General features: G+C 38.1%; 1 protein-coding gene across 3 annotated transcripts in view; it reads right to left on the bottom strand.

The window, feature by feature from the left end:
• Nucleotides 1-16,420, bottom strand: part of MACROD2 (mono-ADP ribosylhydrolase 2) — a 2,068,343-nt gene that overhangs the window by 828,967 nt on the left and 1,222,956 nt on the right. For all 3 annotated transcript variants that reach the window (XM_027621583.1, XM_027621584.1, XM_027621585.1), the window contains exon 6: nt 9,571-9,692. In XM_027621583.1, the coding sequence (XP_027477384.1) occupies nt 9,571-9,692 (122 nt within the window). The remainder of the gene's footprint in view (nt 1-9,570; nt 9,693-16,420) is intronic.

Genomic DNA, 16,420 nt, shown 5'->3' on the forward strand with positions numbered 1-16,420 from the left:
ATTTAGGGTCATGAGATGATGAGGAAAAAATTCAACCAAGGTGACACAATATTGTGATACTATTTCTCTGCTACCTAAGAATTAATTTCACTTCCAATAACTGTTTATTCCATAGGTTACAATACTCACGTTAATTACCATCCTTGTAACCTGTATATCATACTATACTTAAAGAAGCAGAGAATTTGGATGCCTGAGTTCAAGAATAAAAATCTCTGGGCAACATGTGTTTAGCACATTGCCCTACTGGAAACTCAGTTTAACTTAACCCAACGGTTCTCAATTCAATCAGACCCAACATTCCCTTTTTATAATAACTATTTTGAAAAGCCCTCTTGAGTATGCCAAAATGACATCTATAAATAGTACTACTTAGCTACATCCATGAAGCAGGTGTCAGTGACCCACCCACATCCTCCCAGAACTGAGCGTTACAGTACCTGCCCACCCACAGTATCCTCCAGCAAATCTGCTTATGGGATTCTGCCTTGGGGTATTCTCTCAGCCTGGCCAAGAAGCAGACAAGAAAGGCTGGGGAGTTAATCCCCCAAGAACAGTCCTCAGCTAGCCACAGGTGGAAGTGAAAGATAAATGGCCCAGCTCCCCTCATTCTCCAGACAGGAAAAGTCTTAGGCAGGTTTTACACACTTTTCAGAGCTCCCCAGCAGGAATGAGCCTCTGCCGCCCACAGTGGTAACTTGCTTATAACCTGACTCTTGGCTGCCTTCCCTTCCCTTTCTCACTTCCCCATTTCTCTGTCAGTGCTTCCTGTCCTAGCCTCTTAAATAAAGTACTTATACACAAATCCTTGTTTCAGGGTCTGTTTCAGGGAGAACCCAAATCAAGACAAAACGTCAATTTTTTAAAATCAATATAATGTCATAGGGGTATATGAAAGAGATATAAAGGAAAGTAACAAAGTCAAGATCTGTTTTCAACATCTAAATACTCAGGCATGACTACATATTGCCTAATGTCACACACAATGAATTAAGCAGCACGTAATGAAGTAGTCAGAGAGTTGCTTTCTCACATGCAATTACCATGAAAAGAACATCTGCAAATGCAGATTCACACAGGTATGATGTGTTGCCAACTATCCTAAGTGGTGCGGCCACCAATGGCATGATTTCCTCAGGCACTCTTGGCAAAATGTGGAGCACGCTAAGCATGAGATTCCCTTAATGTTCATGGTGGTTCACTAATACATTGAAAGTAAAAGATCTGTTTTTAATGTACCCTGTTTATAAATAGGTTTTATTTGTATGACTGTCAAGCAAAACATTAAAATATTGTTCAGGATAAGGGACAGTTTCTCAGGGTATGCCTGGTCAGCCCACACGTTGTAGCATCTCTGGCCCTGCCCACAAAATGCTAGTGGCAACCCCCAGTTGTTTGCATTGCCCCACACCACCCTCATGAAAAGCTCCTCACAAGGCAGTACTTTTAGGTGCCATGGGTTTCAAGGAAGGAAGGAAGGAAGGAAGGAAGGATGGAAGGATGGATAAAAGACATAAAATAGCAGAGGAAAGGAAAAAGGCACGGGGTTTAGACTTTCCCAATTTAAATCCCACCTCTACTTTTTGTTAGAGGTAAGACTTTAAGCAATTTACTCATGGTCCTTCTGGCTCATATTCCTCATCTGTAAAGTGGAAGAAACGACACTGTAATTCAGATCGTTCAGAGACTAAATGAGTAAAACACAATGCCTGGCACAAAGTGACAGTTCAAAAATATTAGCTATTTTTATTACTCGATTTCCTGGCTAAATGACTGATCTCTCTAATTCCAGTCATCTCTCTGACCAGGAGGCATGAATTGTGCAGTATATGAAAATACGGGTTTAGGTGTATAGTCATGTTTTCCAGCCATGGTTTATGAATTTATCATCATTCCATGCTCTCCCTCCTTCTCATCTCTCCTGTCCACCCTTGGTCACTTGTTATTGCCAATAATGATGACCTGATGAGAGTATTATTTGAGATTTTGTACCGCTATGACCAATTAGGGTATCTTATAAAAGGTGAGCATAGGGAAGAAAGAGGAAAGAAAAATTCCGATTTAGCCTTTTCTCCCCTCTCTGGCTAAATTAAAGAAACACAGGGAGCTAGCTGGACAATTGGAATAACATATGAGATGATGTATAGGAACACACTGTTGTAAACTAAAAAGCGAAGTGCAAATGTAAAAATGCTTTTGTTCTTGTTATTTATTAATAGTATCATTAGTTACACAGCTGTTAGAACCCCAGCTAGGAAAGACACAGAGACTTAGCATTATCCTTTGTAAATGAGATAGCTGAGAACTAAGACTAGATGTTGCCTAAAAAGAGAAGAGGAAAGAAGATCACGCCCATGGCTCTGTGGAAGAGGGTGTTTTGAGATGAAGAGCTGGCTGGGAAATGGTGGTATCAAGTTAGGCAGGGGAGCAGAGGTAACATATTAAAGGGTCGTCTTTTTAAGGTGGCAGAAGTCTTCTTGAAGAAGGGACTGCACTGATTGATGTGGCCTGTAATGGAAACTCAGATAATGAAATAAAACGGGCACTTAAGAATTTCAGGCTGAGAACTCATTGCCATGGCAACCCTCTCAGAAGGGAACTTGTATAAGAAAATAAGGTTTACTTGGCTATGCCTTAAAATGAAAATCTACACTGCAGTGAAACAAATACAGAATTCCAAATTTGCTTATTGCCGCAACGCTTAGAGGAAGCATTGAAGTTGCAGGTCCGTTGTATTTTCCACTGGAAGTCATTACTTCTCAAAATCTATGACTCATGGAAGGAAAACCCTCTAGTATTGAGGGATCTCTATGTAGTATTGGGTGCTTCCTACCAGCAAAGATGTAATTTTTCTTTTTTTACATTCCATATACCATCTAGCATGGGGCTCAAGTAGAAATCACAGTGGTATACACTATGAAAACAAACACCCAACTTTTAGTTGTCCATAATCACATAAAACTACCAAATTCGTATATCAATTTTTAGTTACACTTCATGGGAAAATCTTTTTTAACCTAAATAAAATCTGGTTTACATTCAGATTATGATCATTTTTATATTAAGATCTATTTTCTTATTACATGTTCTCCCTCAAAGAATGTCAAACTGGGTACACTATATTTTGTCAGTTAAAAGGGGTTTTCCTGAATACCCAGTTTCATGGACAGATATGAATCTATGCCTTTTAACTGATGCTGCGGGCAGAAATCACTGTGATCTTTTTTGAATGGCTTGGATTAAGTTTCTAAAAGTAAAACTGATGGTGGAAGAATTTGCCATTGAGGAAATTTAAGATCATGTTGCAAAAAAGAAATAGAGGGCAAGACAAACATAAAAATCCTTAAAAAATATTTCTATGCTCATTTAAAAACAACAAAGACACTATGATATATAAGATAATATCTATGCTAGTATAGTGTCTCTACATCAGTATTATTAATAACGGTCCCTGTGCAATAGGAATCTTTCCTCACTGCCTTCAACCCTACACTCACCTCTGAAATTTAACCAAGATATTCACCAATATAAATAATTTCCTTTGTTTGTTTTAGATAATATACCTTCAAAAGGATATTCTGTATATGTGAAGTCCTCTTCCAGTCCCACAATAACCGTTTAATTTTCTCAGGACACAGCATTGTCCCAGAAATCAAAATAATACAGTTGTTTGATTTCACCAGCCTGACTATTCATTTCTTAGCCACATGTGTTAGAATACTGTGTTTCTAAGACCTGGGTCTATTCTTTGACACCTACCTTTATCCCTCCCAAGGTTTTCCTGAGAAAATCTGTACCCTCTTGGACTTTTCTTTCAACCTTAGTTCCCTGTTCCTATTTCTAGTTCATTCTTTTTCTAATTATCCCCTCAATGATGTCTACATTTTTTGCCTATCCTGGAATCAACACTCTCAAGGTTGCAGGGAATGTATACACAAGTAAATCTGCATATATTTGAATTTTGCCCAAGGGGAATTCATGGTTGGAGGAAAATAAGTGAATTATATTTGAAGTAGTTTGGAAGAAATAAGGTACATGCACAAATGAGGTCTAGGAAGCATGAAAGATTGGTCAGATTTTTCATTTGAAACCCTTTATGATAAGACTTGGAAGAAGAATCATGATTGAAATCATAAATTTAAACATTCATCAGTATTAATAAAGCTGTGCAAATTAATAATTCATAGGAGAGATGTGCCACTGTAAAATGAACCATTAGATTTATTGATTACTTTTATCTTTTACAACCTTAAGCAAACATGTAGATATATACTGAAAAGAAGCCACCAAGAAGAATGAACAGAGGAGAGAAATGTAAGGAAATGTTCTCTCTCAAATTAATAAAGGAGTATTATTTTTTTTTATAGTGGAAAATTTTGTCTACAACACATCCAAAACCATATAACTACCTTATTTCTAGATAGTCATGGTTAACTAAGGCTTTTCCCTCTTCTCTATTTAAAAGGTATCTCTTTTTAGCAAAACTGGGAGGTAAGTGAAATTTATTTGTATCCCACTGTGTTTTCTGTTTCTCTCCAACTTCCTCCAGACCACCTTCCAATTCCTCTCCTCCCTTAGGCTGAGGTGTTGAGCACTTTTATCATCTTCTAATTTATCCTGCCAAAGTGAAAAATAATTTGATAAATTTCTTCATGTTAGGGTATTAGGAAATTAATTATCTATAGATCTCATGAGTATTTGCATTTTAAAGGAAAGTTACAGAGAAAGGACAATGCCTGGCCATCATAAATTACTCATTAATTATGGAATTTCAGACACCTGTGGGAAGATATTTAAAAGTGATGAGAACTAGAGAATGCTCTCAAATCATACAATGGATACGATGATCTTGTCTGTCTGGACGGGCAGGAGATTGAGACAAATTATATATTTGAAGACAACCATTATACCTTCTGAGCCTTAAGAGAGGCTTAAAAATGTCTTGGTAGGAGGGCACCTGGGTGGTTCAGTAGGTTAAGTCTCTGACTTGATTTCACCTCAGGTCCTGATCTCAGGGTTGTGAGACCAAGCTTGTGTTATGCTCCGCGCAGGGCATGGAGTCTGCTTAAGATTCCCTCTCTCCCTCTCTCTCTGCACATTCTCCTCCCATAGAAAAATCTGGGTACACGATAAGTCTTATTAATACTTTTTAAATAAATAAATGATTATACTATTTGTTTTACCTCCAGTAAAATTTTAAAGAAATTCTTTGGAGAAATAAGAATAAAGCAGAAATCTCTGATCTCTGTGCTGTGATCCCGAAGCCTTTGCTTTAACTTTGGCAGAAAAGTAGTGCCTAGCAAATATTTCATTTATTCAGGAATATTTCCCTGGCCCCCCACAAGGAGGGCTGTGTGAATATTCTGGCCAATGAAATGGGGACAGAAATGGTGTGTGTCACTTCTAAGCTGAGACAGTAAAGAGTTCATGATTTTGCAAGGTCTCTGTTCTATGACTGAGCAGGTTGTCAGTTCAAAAGAGCACAACCGTAAGATGATGGAATAGTCTATAAGCCAGGGTCTCTGAATGTAGGCCGCTGAGATTTTGAGGTTGTTTGTAAGTTGTAGCACAGCCTAGCCAGTCCAGACCATTACGGCATTTACCATATTGCTTTATGGTTCCTTTGTTACATATCTACTATCCCACCTTAACTAGTTAATCCTTACTCATTTTTGTAGCTTTGTTGTAAAATGACACATAGTGGGAGAAACCATAATGATATAAGAGTATTTTTTGAAAAGTTAAAGATCAGACGGTAAATTTAAGACAGTTAAGTGTGGGGACAAGATTAGTATAATTTAATTCAATTCAATGCATCTACTGAGCAATAAAAGTCTGTGGTATGCTCTGCACTGTCAATACAAATATGAGTTGGTAATATTATCAATGATATTATTAATGATTACAAATAAGATGATATTAATAGTTATAAACAACATTAATGGTGGTTTTAATTGCCTAAATAAATATAATATGAGATAATAGAAAATATATATTGGTCTCTGTCCCCGGTTCTTGACACAAAGCTCCTAAAACTCTTGTAATTTCCTAAGTAATAAGAACCGTAGAGCATCTCTTGTTCTAATATAATGCTTGTCTTTGACTCCATCCCTGATACAGGTCTCCTAAAACCCTTGTAAATTCCTAAGTGATAAGAGCACTAGGGGTATCTTTTGTTCTAATGAGACAACTCTTGGTGGGCTCCTGGATGGTTCCTAGAGGGGGGCTGTTCACTAGAAAGACCAAGCAATGATTAGAAGCTTGAAATTCTCAGCCTTGCCCCTCAATCCCCAGAGAGGGGAGAGGGGCTAGAAATGGGAGTTAATGATTGATCATGTCTATGTGAGGAAGCCTCCATAAAATTCCAATAGTACAGGGTTCAGAGAGCATCCAGGTTGGCAAACACAACCACACTGGAAGGGTAAAGCCCCTCAACTCCATAGGGACAGAAGCTCCTGGGGTCAGGATCCTCCCAGACCTTGCCCTATGTACCTCTTCATCTGGATGTTCATTTATACCCTTTATCATATCCTTTAATAAAGTGGTAAATTTAAGTGTATCCCTGAGTTCTGTGAGCCTCTCTAGCAAATTAATTGAACTCAAGGAGGAGGTCATTGGGATTTTAGATCTATAGCTGGTTGGTTCAGAAACATAGGTAATAACCCAAGCTTGCTACTGGCATCTGAAGGGTTTAGGTGTGGAAGGTTGGGGGGTAACCTTATGGGACTGAGCCCTTAACCGAGGGGATCTGACACTATCTCAAGGTAGATGGAGTCAGAATTGTATTAAATTGTAGGACACCCAAGTGGTGTCCCAGAGAATTGCTAGGTATGGGGAGAAACCTCCACATATTTGGTGACCAGAGTGAAGTGTCTTGTGTGAACAGCAAAGGAGACTCTCAAGGAATAAATGCACAATCAGGAAGAACAGTTTTTTTCCCTACACAGGAAGAGGAAAAAATTGAGTTTTTCCTTTACAAATGTATTAAGTGAATACTTGATAATAATTTATTTCAGGTTTAACAACATCAAGAGATGACAGGATAAATACCTAGAGGTTTGGTTTTCAGAATGGATGTTAAAGCAAGAGTGATCTCAATCTCCTAAATTTGCCAAATTCTAAAATGTGAAAATAACTTATACTTTAAGTAATATTGCCAAATACTTTTATAGAGAATTACACTTTTCCAGCTATCTTACACCCATTATCTCGACTGATCCCCGTAACAGCCTCTTGAGTTAGATAGATCTAACACTAATAATTTACTGATTCTTTGTACATGGAACCTGAGGCTACAAAATATTGACATGGCTTATCCATGGTCACACAGTGACAACTGGTAAAGCAAACACTAAGCAGTTCTGGTAAAAGGGTGTATGAGAAATTTTCTGTGACATGTATATAAATGAGCTCAAGTTAAGTTTATTGTCCATCTTAATAGCCAGGCTTTTTATATTAACCATCTCTCCCCCATCTATTATAATAAGTATATAAAATACAAGTCTATACATTAAAACATCTATCCAATCATAATCAGTTCCTAAGAATTTCCCATTTTCCCCACATAATGAAGATTTAATAACAGCATTATAATTTTTTTAGCATTATAATTTTTTAACATTGGTCAAGAACATGACATTCCATATAAAATGGAAAGACCATTTCCTTCTTTAATGAAGGAAGGAAAGAAGCAAAGAAGAGGGGGGGAGGGAGGAAAGGGAAGTGGGAGGGAAAGAATAAGGAAGGAAAAAAGGAAGGAAGAAAGGAAAGAAAGGAGGGAGGGAGGAAGGAAAGTAGATTTTTTTGTGTGAATAAGAGACAAGACATCTGATAGAAACTCCATTCAACCATGACATAACATGGCAATTAATTTAGCTGGACATTTTGCTTCACATTTTGCACATATTTTCCATCTCCATTTTTATTTATTCATATTGAAATGACTTTAGTTTAGCACCATCTGCTAACTTAGCACCAAGTAAGATGTAATTAACCCCTCAAAATCATCATCCAAGATATTTAGATATTTAGATAGACCTAATTCCAATCCCAGGATGATCAGAGCATAGCTTTAGTCCATCTGCAAGTCATCTGATAAAAGTCAAATAAACTTAGTCCATAATTCTCCCACTCCTTACCTAATGGTAGCAAGTAGTATAATAGCAGATATGATTGTTTAAAGATCATCATCGTTAGAGAACTGTTTTATTCCTATTAAAAGAATGGGTGATGTTTTTACACTCTTTCTAGTGGGCTAGCATCTTCGTACTTTTTCGCTTTAGAAAAGGAGTCATTAGAGATGACAGTGAATTCATTAGCTAATTCTCTCCAGGTCTCAAGGTCTGTATTTCCCAAGCTAGAAACTTCTATACATATCCATTTTTCCAAGCACTTCAGCCCCTTGCCTTTTTAATCAATAGGCCATATTGACAAAATTCTAATTATTCCTAAATGTGCACACCTGTTTTGCTTTTCCTTATTTTGCTGTAAAGAACAAATCAGCCCATTGGTTTAATAGTTTGCTTTGATCCATTCTCTTTGAACTTCAGCTTTCTCCTCTCAGACAGAGGGGTCTTACTTATTGATTCATTTAAAAAATTTTTTAAATCAAAGAGTAAAATAAAATATTCAGCTCTGTTAATAATATGCAAAGATTTAAAAGATTGTATAATTAGCTTGCAAAAAAGTGTTGTTATTTTAAGCAAACTCAACAATGTACATTGAAAAAGGCATTTCAAAATTATAATCATGCATGAAAAGTCCAGCAACTAACCAGTGTTATCTAAATGTGTCTGACACTCAGTGCTCCTTCATGCAAATAATAAAACCTTCACTTTTGTGACCTCCTAAGCAATGCTGATCCATTCAGCCTGCTAAGAAGTCAAAGGCTTAACCATCTTCCTGCCCCACAATTTCACCAAGTTTATAATCTATGTGAAAAGATCCCAGGGATTCTGCCCAAATTAACTTACTATTGGGTATTTACACTCTCATTTTTCTCATACTTTTATTTTCCTGGTGTAATTGAGATGTAATAAACGTAAGACACGTTGCAAAAGAAAAGCAGGTGAATAAATACTCCCAAATCCAGTTCAAAGAGACTTCCTTTCATCCCAGCCTCCTGGTAAGGAAATAGATTAGATCCACATTTTTTGAACTCTCTCTGTCTAAATTGATAATACTTAGAAGGGATGTGGCATACCCAGCTACAGACTATTAGTTTAAGAAGACCCAAATAGATTTAAAAGGCAGCAAGTTTTAAGTTAAAATAAACACATGCACACTTTCTCCAAAAACTAATGGCACTATGGATGGAAGAAAGCAGATGGAATGGCTCCAGTTGTATGATTCTACAGTTTTAAATCCCAAAACATCACAAACTATTAAGCAAATATTTAGGGCACACAAAAGAGTAGAGTCATGATAACAAGTAGCACATCACTTACTGAGAAGCTTAACCTTAGTTTTCTGAATTTTGGAAATGGTTTCCTGCCCTCATTTTGGATGACATTATTTTCCCAAATACAAAGGCTGAAAAGAATAAGAAATAAGAAACATAAAAGTACTTACAACTGATCGGATGCTATTTTCTTTCATCAGCTTCAGAGATGATTTGTAGCAATTTGCAAGGTCTTCCTTATGGGAACCATTAATATGGCCTCTGGCTATTGGTCCTACAGTATGGATGACATCTGCACATGCAAAAGGAAGGAGAAATAGCATAAGTAAGGTATTTTTCACTTTTCACGTAATTGGTGCTTTATTTATTGTAGGTGTTTGTGTTGGAGCCTGGAGATGAGCAAGCTAAGAATTATTGATGATGCAAATGCTTCTCTGGTAAAAAGATTTTATATAGCACAGCCTCTTAAAGTAGGCAGTTGCCGGGCGCCTGGGTGGCTCAGTTGGTTAAGCGACTGCCTTCGGCTCAGGTCATGATCCTGGAGTCCCGGGATCGAGTCCCGCATCGGGCTCCCTGCTCAGCAGGGGGTCTGCTTCTCCCTCTGACCTTCCTCTCTCTCATGCTCTCTACCATTTTCTCTCTCTCTCTCTCTCAATAAATAAATAAAATCTTTAAAAAAAAAAAAAAAGTAGGCAGTTGCCCAGGAAGGTGATAATTGTGGAAGGGCATCTCCTACCAGTAAATTATTTCACCATTGTTGGTCAGATCCAAGTGAGACAGATTATAATACAAGATGTGAATATTTGGCCCCCTCACAAAAGACAAATCCTTGGTGGGAAATAAACAGAAATAATTGCCTGCAAAATGAGTGTTCTGAATTGACAAGGGAAGAAGAACCAAAGTTTCACATCACTTTACTTATAAATAAGACAATAGTTTCAGGCATTGTACACAATAAAAAAGGGCAAATTTCTGAAAATGTGCCAAGATAATTTGTAACCATCAGTAATAGCCTTAAAAGGAATAACTTTAAAACATCTCTACCAATTTTAATTTGCAACCTACCAAGCCTCACATATATGAGGTATGCTAGGCATAATAGTCCCCAATAAGTACCTAGCTTCTATTGTTTACTATATTAAAACTTTCAAAAAGCAATCCATACTTTCAGCCTCTGTATTTAAAACACAGAATTAGATTTTTTTTTCACTTAAAACCAGTCATTGTTGTATTTTTTTAATACCTACACACACATAAATTTTTTCACTTAGGAACATAATGAAATGAAACTGTTCTAGTTTTAAAGTCTGTAAGGATCATAAGAAAGAACTCAGATTATAAACCAAATTACCTGAATGCCTTATAACGTCTGTTCTCCAGTCTTATCTGCTAATCTGGATTATTTGCCCATCTCATTGATGTAAATAACAACAACTAATCATCTTTGATCAGAAAGACAAATTCGGTTTAATATTACTGGAATATTATAATGAAATGAAATTATTTCCTTTAGCCAATCAGTACCACTTCATTTCAACAACAATGACAAGATAAGAACACATCACAAAAGTGAGACTATGGAACAGTCTTAAATTGCATAGGAAATTTAAATAGCAGAAACTAAGTCACTAAGGGTAAAATCTTTGTTGTTTGCCTACTAAATACTGAGGGTATCATTTGATGTTTGAGAAATCCCCAAAATGTTGATTTCAACTTTTAACTCTGAAACAGTATTAAAACCCTTGTAAGGGGGCGCTTGGTTGGCTCAGTTGTTAAGCATCTGCCCTCGACTCAGGTCATGATCCCAGGGGCTTGGAATCGAGCCCCTCATCGGGCTCCTTGCTCTGTGGGAAGCCTGCTTCTCCCTCTCCCACTGCCCTCTGCTTGTGTTCCCTCTCTGGCTGCCTCTCTCTGTCAAATAAATAAATAAAATCTTTAAAAACAAACAAACAAACAAACAAGCAAACAAAAAAACCCTGGTCAGATAATATTAAAGATGATATCTTGTGATCAAAATAGGCAGAAATGTCACAGAGAGTTCATGCAGATGTTCTTGCACTGGCACCTAGCTTTAAAGTGAGAACTGCAATAACACAGGAGAGGACAAAGGGAGACTATATTCAGCAAAACCAAAAACAAAACAAAAAACCAAACAAACAAAAAACCCCAGCACAGAGTGATATTATTTTTTACAATAAGAGTAACAAATAAGAGCTGTATCTATTGAAGCAATACAAGGTCTCTACCAGATGTAGTGAATTTTTATATGAATATTTCACAATAGCTTCTGTTTTGAAGCGAATGCCAGAATATGAGAAGAAGGAAGGCTGTACTTAGCTTTACTTCATTTTCCCCTTTGTGACTACTTGTTTGTGCCCAGCTATGATATTCTAAATCCCCCAATGAATCCAAAGGGAGAGAAACTGTAGAGTAACAACAAAGGATTCTAGAGAACAGCATTTCCCAAAAGTGGGTACAGTAAGATGTGGGTTTAAAGGTCAATTACATTTGGGAATCACTGAGTGAAATTAAGTCAAAATAGCTACCTTAGTGCAGGACTTTCAGGACATTTAGTATGCAACAATGGATTATGAATCTCAACAAGAGGGGATACAGAATGGAATACATCGAAAACTATGTTTTACAGAATACTTCAAGGGACTAAATTTCCACAAATTTAGCTTTGGGAAATGTTATGCCAGGACAACTCTGGCACCCAGACTGCCATTGTTGAAGGACAAGTCCATGGTTTTTGTTTTGTTTTGTTTTGTTTTCCCCTTCTTCCCAACTGCCTCTGTACGTCAAATAATACGTAAAGAAGCAACAAGGTATGACCTTGGATTCCTTATGTTATGGATGGAGAACGTCAAGAATAAATGCCTCTTATCTGGGGTCATAAAGCTGTGTCTACTTGAGCCAAGTAAAAACAGGGCACGGGGGCATTAATGGGAAGGGAAAAGAGAGAGAGAGTCCACAAAAGGAAAAAAAATAGTGACATTTAAAAAATCCTTTTCTTTACTTTTCCCTGTAGACATCATTGTCCACATAACTTAAATGGAATTTATGAAAAACTATTCCTTCCATTTCTTCAGTTCTCCATTTAATTTAAAAGTCTGAGGACAAACAGCCAATCAATGAGCCTCCTCCTCAACATCAAAACATTGATCTCTGTGTTTTATGCTCTATATTAAACTTACAACACACAAGACCAAGTGTTATTATCGACCAACACGATGACCTCTCAGATCAACAAAGCTGAAGGTGAATCAATGTGAGGCCCAAAAGAAAATTTCCTTCATTATTTTAATTGTTCATAGCACATAGGAGTGATTCTTTCACACTGAAGAGTTCCTCTTTCCCGCTATAAAACTCAGTCAGGAAGTCGGCCTTCCAATTCCAGCTTCAGCCCTGACTTGCCAAGTAGCCCAGATGAAGCCATCTATTCACTAGCCCCTGCCTTGGTTTCCTTATCCACAAAACAAATCAGCTGCTTAGATGATCTCTGTGGTTTATTCAGTGATGTGTGGCATCATTAACATTTACCTTTGTATCAGAGACAGAGGGAGTACAAAACGATGCCTGGGCAGTTACAAGAGACCTTAAACAAGTGGCTTGCAAGCTTTATGAGTATTAAGGTTCCCTTTTTAATATCAAAAATATCATACACAACTCTTTCACAATAGTAGTTTCAAAATCCATTGATTGACAAAAAGTTCCAGACAAATAGCTGTTATAACATCAGTGATGCTTTGCACTAATTTACATTTTGTTGGACACAATAGCACCTTGATAGTGGATACATATATGTGAGATATATCCCTAGATAATGCTTTCACTTGGACATGCACTTGTGGATCCCTTGGTATAAATAGGATAATCTAAACAGAACTGTTTAATTCGATTTCTGGTGCATACAGAGGCTCAATAACCACCACCACCAGCAGCAGCAACATCCAAGACACCTTCTACACACAGGCAGAAATGACAGTCATCATCTCTGTTCTGATGTGGAAAGCATAGCATACCACACTTTAAATCCTAAGGTCTGATTAAAAGTCAGAAGTCCCAGGGGGAGGAGCAAGATGGCGGAGGAGTAGGAGACCTAAATTTCTTCTGGTCCCAGGAATTCAGCTAGATAGGGATCAAACCATTCTGAACACCTACAAACTCAACAGGAGATCAAAGAAAAGAATAGCAGCAACTCTCTGAACAGAAAATCGACCACTTTCTGGAAGGTAGGAAGTGCGGAGAAGTGAATCTAAGGCAATACTCGGGAAGACAGACCGAGGGGGCCTCCGACAGAAGCTACTGGCAAGTGATAGAACCGTGGAGCACAAAATAGAAGTTGGCTCCACTGAGGATGTCGCTCCAGTGGCTAAGCGGGGGGTGGGACACTCCCTGGAACAGTGTGGTCTCAGGACCCTCGAGGTCACAGGAATACCATTGGTGCCTGAGTGCGGCAGAGCTCCCAGGTATCGGGGTGGGGAAACCGGCTGCAGAGACGGAGCCAAGGCGCCGGATCTCAGCTCGGGGTTGCCGTAAACTGTGATCCAAAGCAGACGGGCCACTGCTCCTCCAGCAGGGACCCAACAAGTGGCAGAGGCGGGGAGACTTACCTTCCTCCCCGGGGAGGAGCAGCGCGGGAGCACACTGCAGGGATCTGCTGGGTTTGGAGATTCCAGATGGTGTCGGGTGCCAGAGATAGAAATGCTCGGTCACAGGCCGGGTGAGCACAGAGTGCGGCTGGAGACCAGGGAGACGGGAGTGACTGCCTGCTTTTCTCTGGGGGCGCACTGAGGAGCGGAGCCCCGAGTTCTCGGCTCCTTAGGGGCGGAGATTGGGAGGCCACCATTTTCACCCTCGTCCTCCAAAGCTGTACGGAAAGCTTGCAGGGAACAAAAGCTCCTGAGAGCAAACCCGAGCAGATTGCTTAACCTGGACTGGCAAGGGTGGGGCAATTCCGCCTCCGGCAAAGACATTTGGGAACCACGGCAACAGGCCCCTCCCCCCAAAGATCAGCCAGAACAGCCAGCCAAGACCAAGTTTACTGATCAATGGGAATGGCTGAACGCCAGTGCTAGGGGAATCCTGCACATAGAATTCATGGCCCTTTTCCCATGATTCTTTAGTCTTTCAAAGTTATCTTTTTTAACTTTCTTTTTCTTTTTTTTAATTTTTCTTTTTCCCATTTTCAATCAACATCTTATCAATCCCTTTTTTTAAAAATCTTTTTTATTTTTCATTTTTAGAGTCATATTCTATTCCTTCATAGTAGTTAACCTTTTTATGGTATATATATATATATAAGTTATTTTCTCTTTAAAATTTTGGGATACATTTTCTTCTAACAGATCAAAATATACCCTAAATCTCTAGTGTATTACTTTGTTACACTCTCCTGCCTGATCACATCCTCTCCCACCCTTTTTTTTTTAAATCCTCTTCTTTCTTTTCTCAAACAACTTCTTATCTTATCAATTCCTTTTATAAAAACTTTTATAATTTCCATCTTTACAGTCATATTCTATCCCCTCACTGTATTTACCCTTATTTTTGTACATTTATAAGTTTTTCTTTCTTTAATATTTTGGGAGGCACTTTCTTCTAACAGACCAAAATACGCACAAAATCTAGTGTGTGGCACTGATCTATACATCAGCCTGATAATATTTGATCGTATTCTGGTTTGTTTGTTTGTTTGTTTAAATCTTATTCTTTTTCTTTCTTTCTTTTTTTTCTTTTTCTTTTCTTTCTCTTTCTTTCCCCCCAGTTTGAGGTCTTTTCTGATTTGTTTAGTGTATATTTCTCTGGGGTCATTGTTACCCTGTTAACATTTTGTGCTCTCATTCATCTCTTCTCCTCTGGACAAAATGACAAGATGGAAAAAAATCACCTCAAAAAAAAAAAAAAAGAACAAGAAGCAGTACTGACTGCCAGGGACCTAATCAATACGGACATTAGTAAGATGTCAGAACTATAGTTCAGAATGATGATTTTAAAGATACTAGCTGGACTTGGTAAAAGCATGGAAGATATTAGAGAAACCCTTTCTTGAGAAATAAAAGAACTAAAATCTAACCAAGTCGAAATCAAAAAGGCTATTAATGAGGTGCAATCAAAAATGGAGACTCTAACTGCTAGGATAAATTAGGCAGGAGCTGAGAAAAAGAGAGATAAACAACTACTGGATCACGAGGGCAGTCTGAGAGATAAGTGATACCATAAGATGAAACAGTAGGAGAATAATTGGGATCCCAGAAGAAGAAAGAGAGAGAGGGGCAGAAGGTATATTGGAGCAAATTATAGCAGAGAACTTCCCTAATTTGGGGAAGGAAACAGGCATCAAAATCCAGGAGGCACAGAGAACCCCCCCTCAAAATCAATATAAATAGGTCAACACCCCAACATCTAATAGTAAAACTTATGAGTCTCACAGACAAAGAGAAAATCCTGAAAGCAGCTCGGGAGAAGAGATATGTAACCTACAATGGTAGAAACATTAGATTGGCAACAGACCTATCCACAAAGACCTGGCAGGCCAGAGAGGACTGAATGATATATTCAGAGCATGAAATGAGAAAAATATGCAGCCAAGAATACTATATCCAGCTAGGTTGTCACTGAAAATAGGAGAGATAAAAAGCTTCCAGGACAAAGAAAAACTAAAGGAATTCGCAAACACGAAACCAGCCCTACAAGAAATACTGAAAGGGGTCCTCTAAGCAAAGAGAGACCCTAAAAGTAACATAGACCAGAAAAGAACACAGACAATATACAGTAACAGTCACCTTACAGGCAATAAAATGGCACTAAATTCTTATTTTTCAATAGTTACCCTGAATGTAAATGGACTAAATGCCCCAATCAAAAGACACAGGTATCAGATTGGATAAAAAAAAAAAAAAAAAAACAAGACCCATCGATACGCTGTCTGTAAGAGACTCGTTTAGACGCAAAAACACCCCCAGATTGAAAGTGAGGGGGTAGAAAACCATTTACCCTGCTAATGGACACCAAAAC

Source organism: Zalophus californianus, chromosome 8 (assembly GCF_009762305.2).
Source record: "Zalophus californianus isolate mZalCal1 chromosome 8, mZalCal1.pri.v2, whole genome shotgun sequence".
Classification (NCBI taxonomy): Eukaryota; Metazoa; Chordata; class Mammalia; order Carnivora; family Otariidae; genus Zalophus; species Zalophus californianus.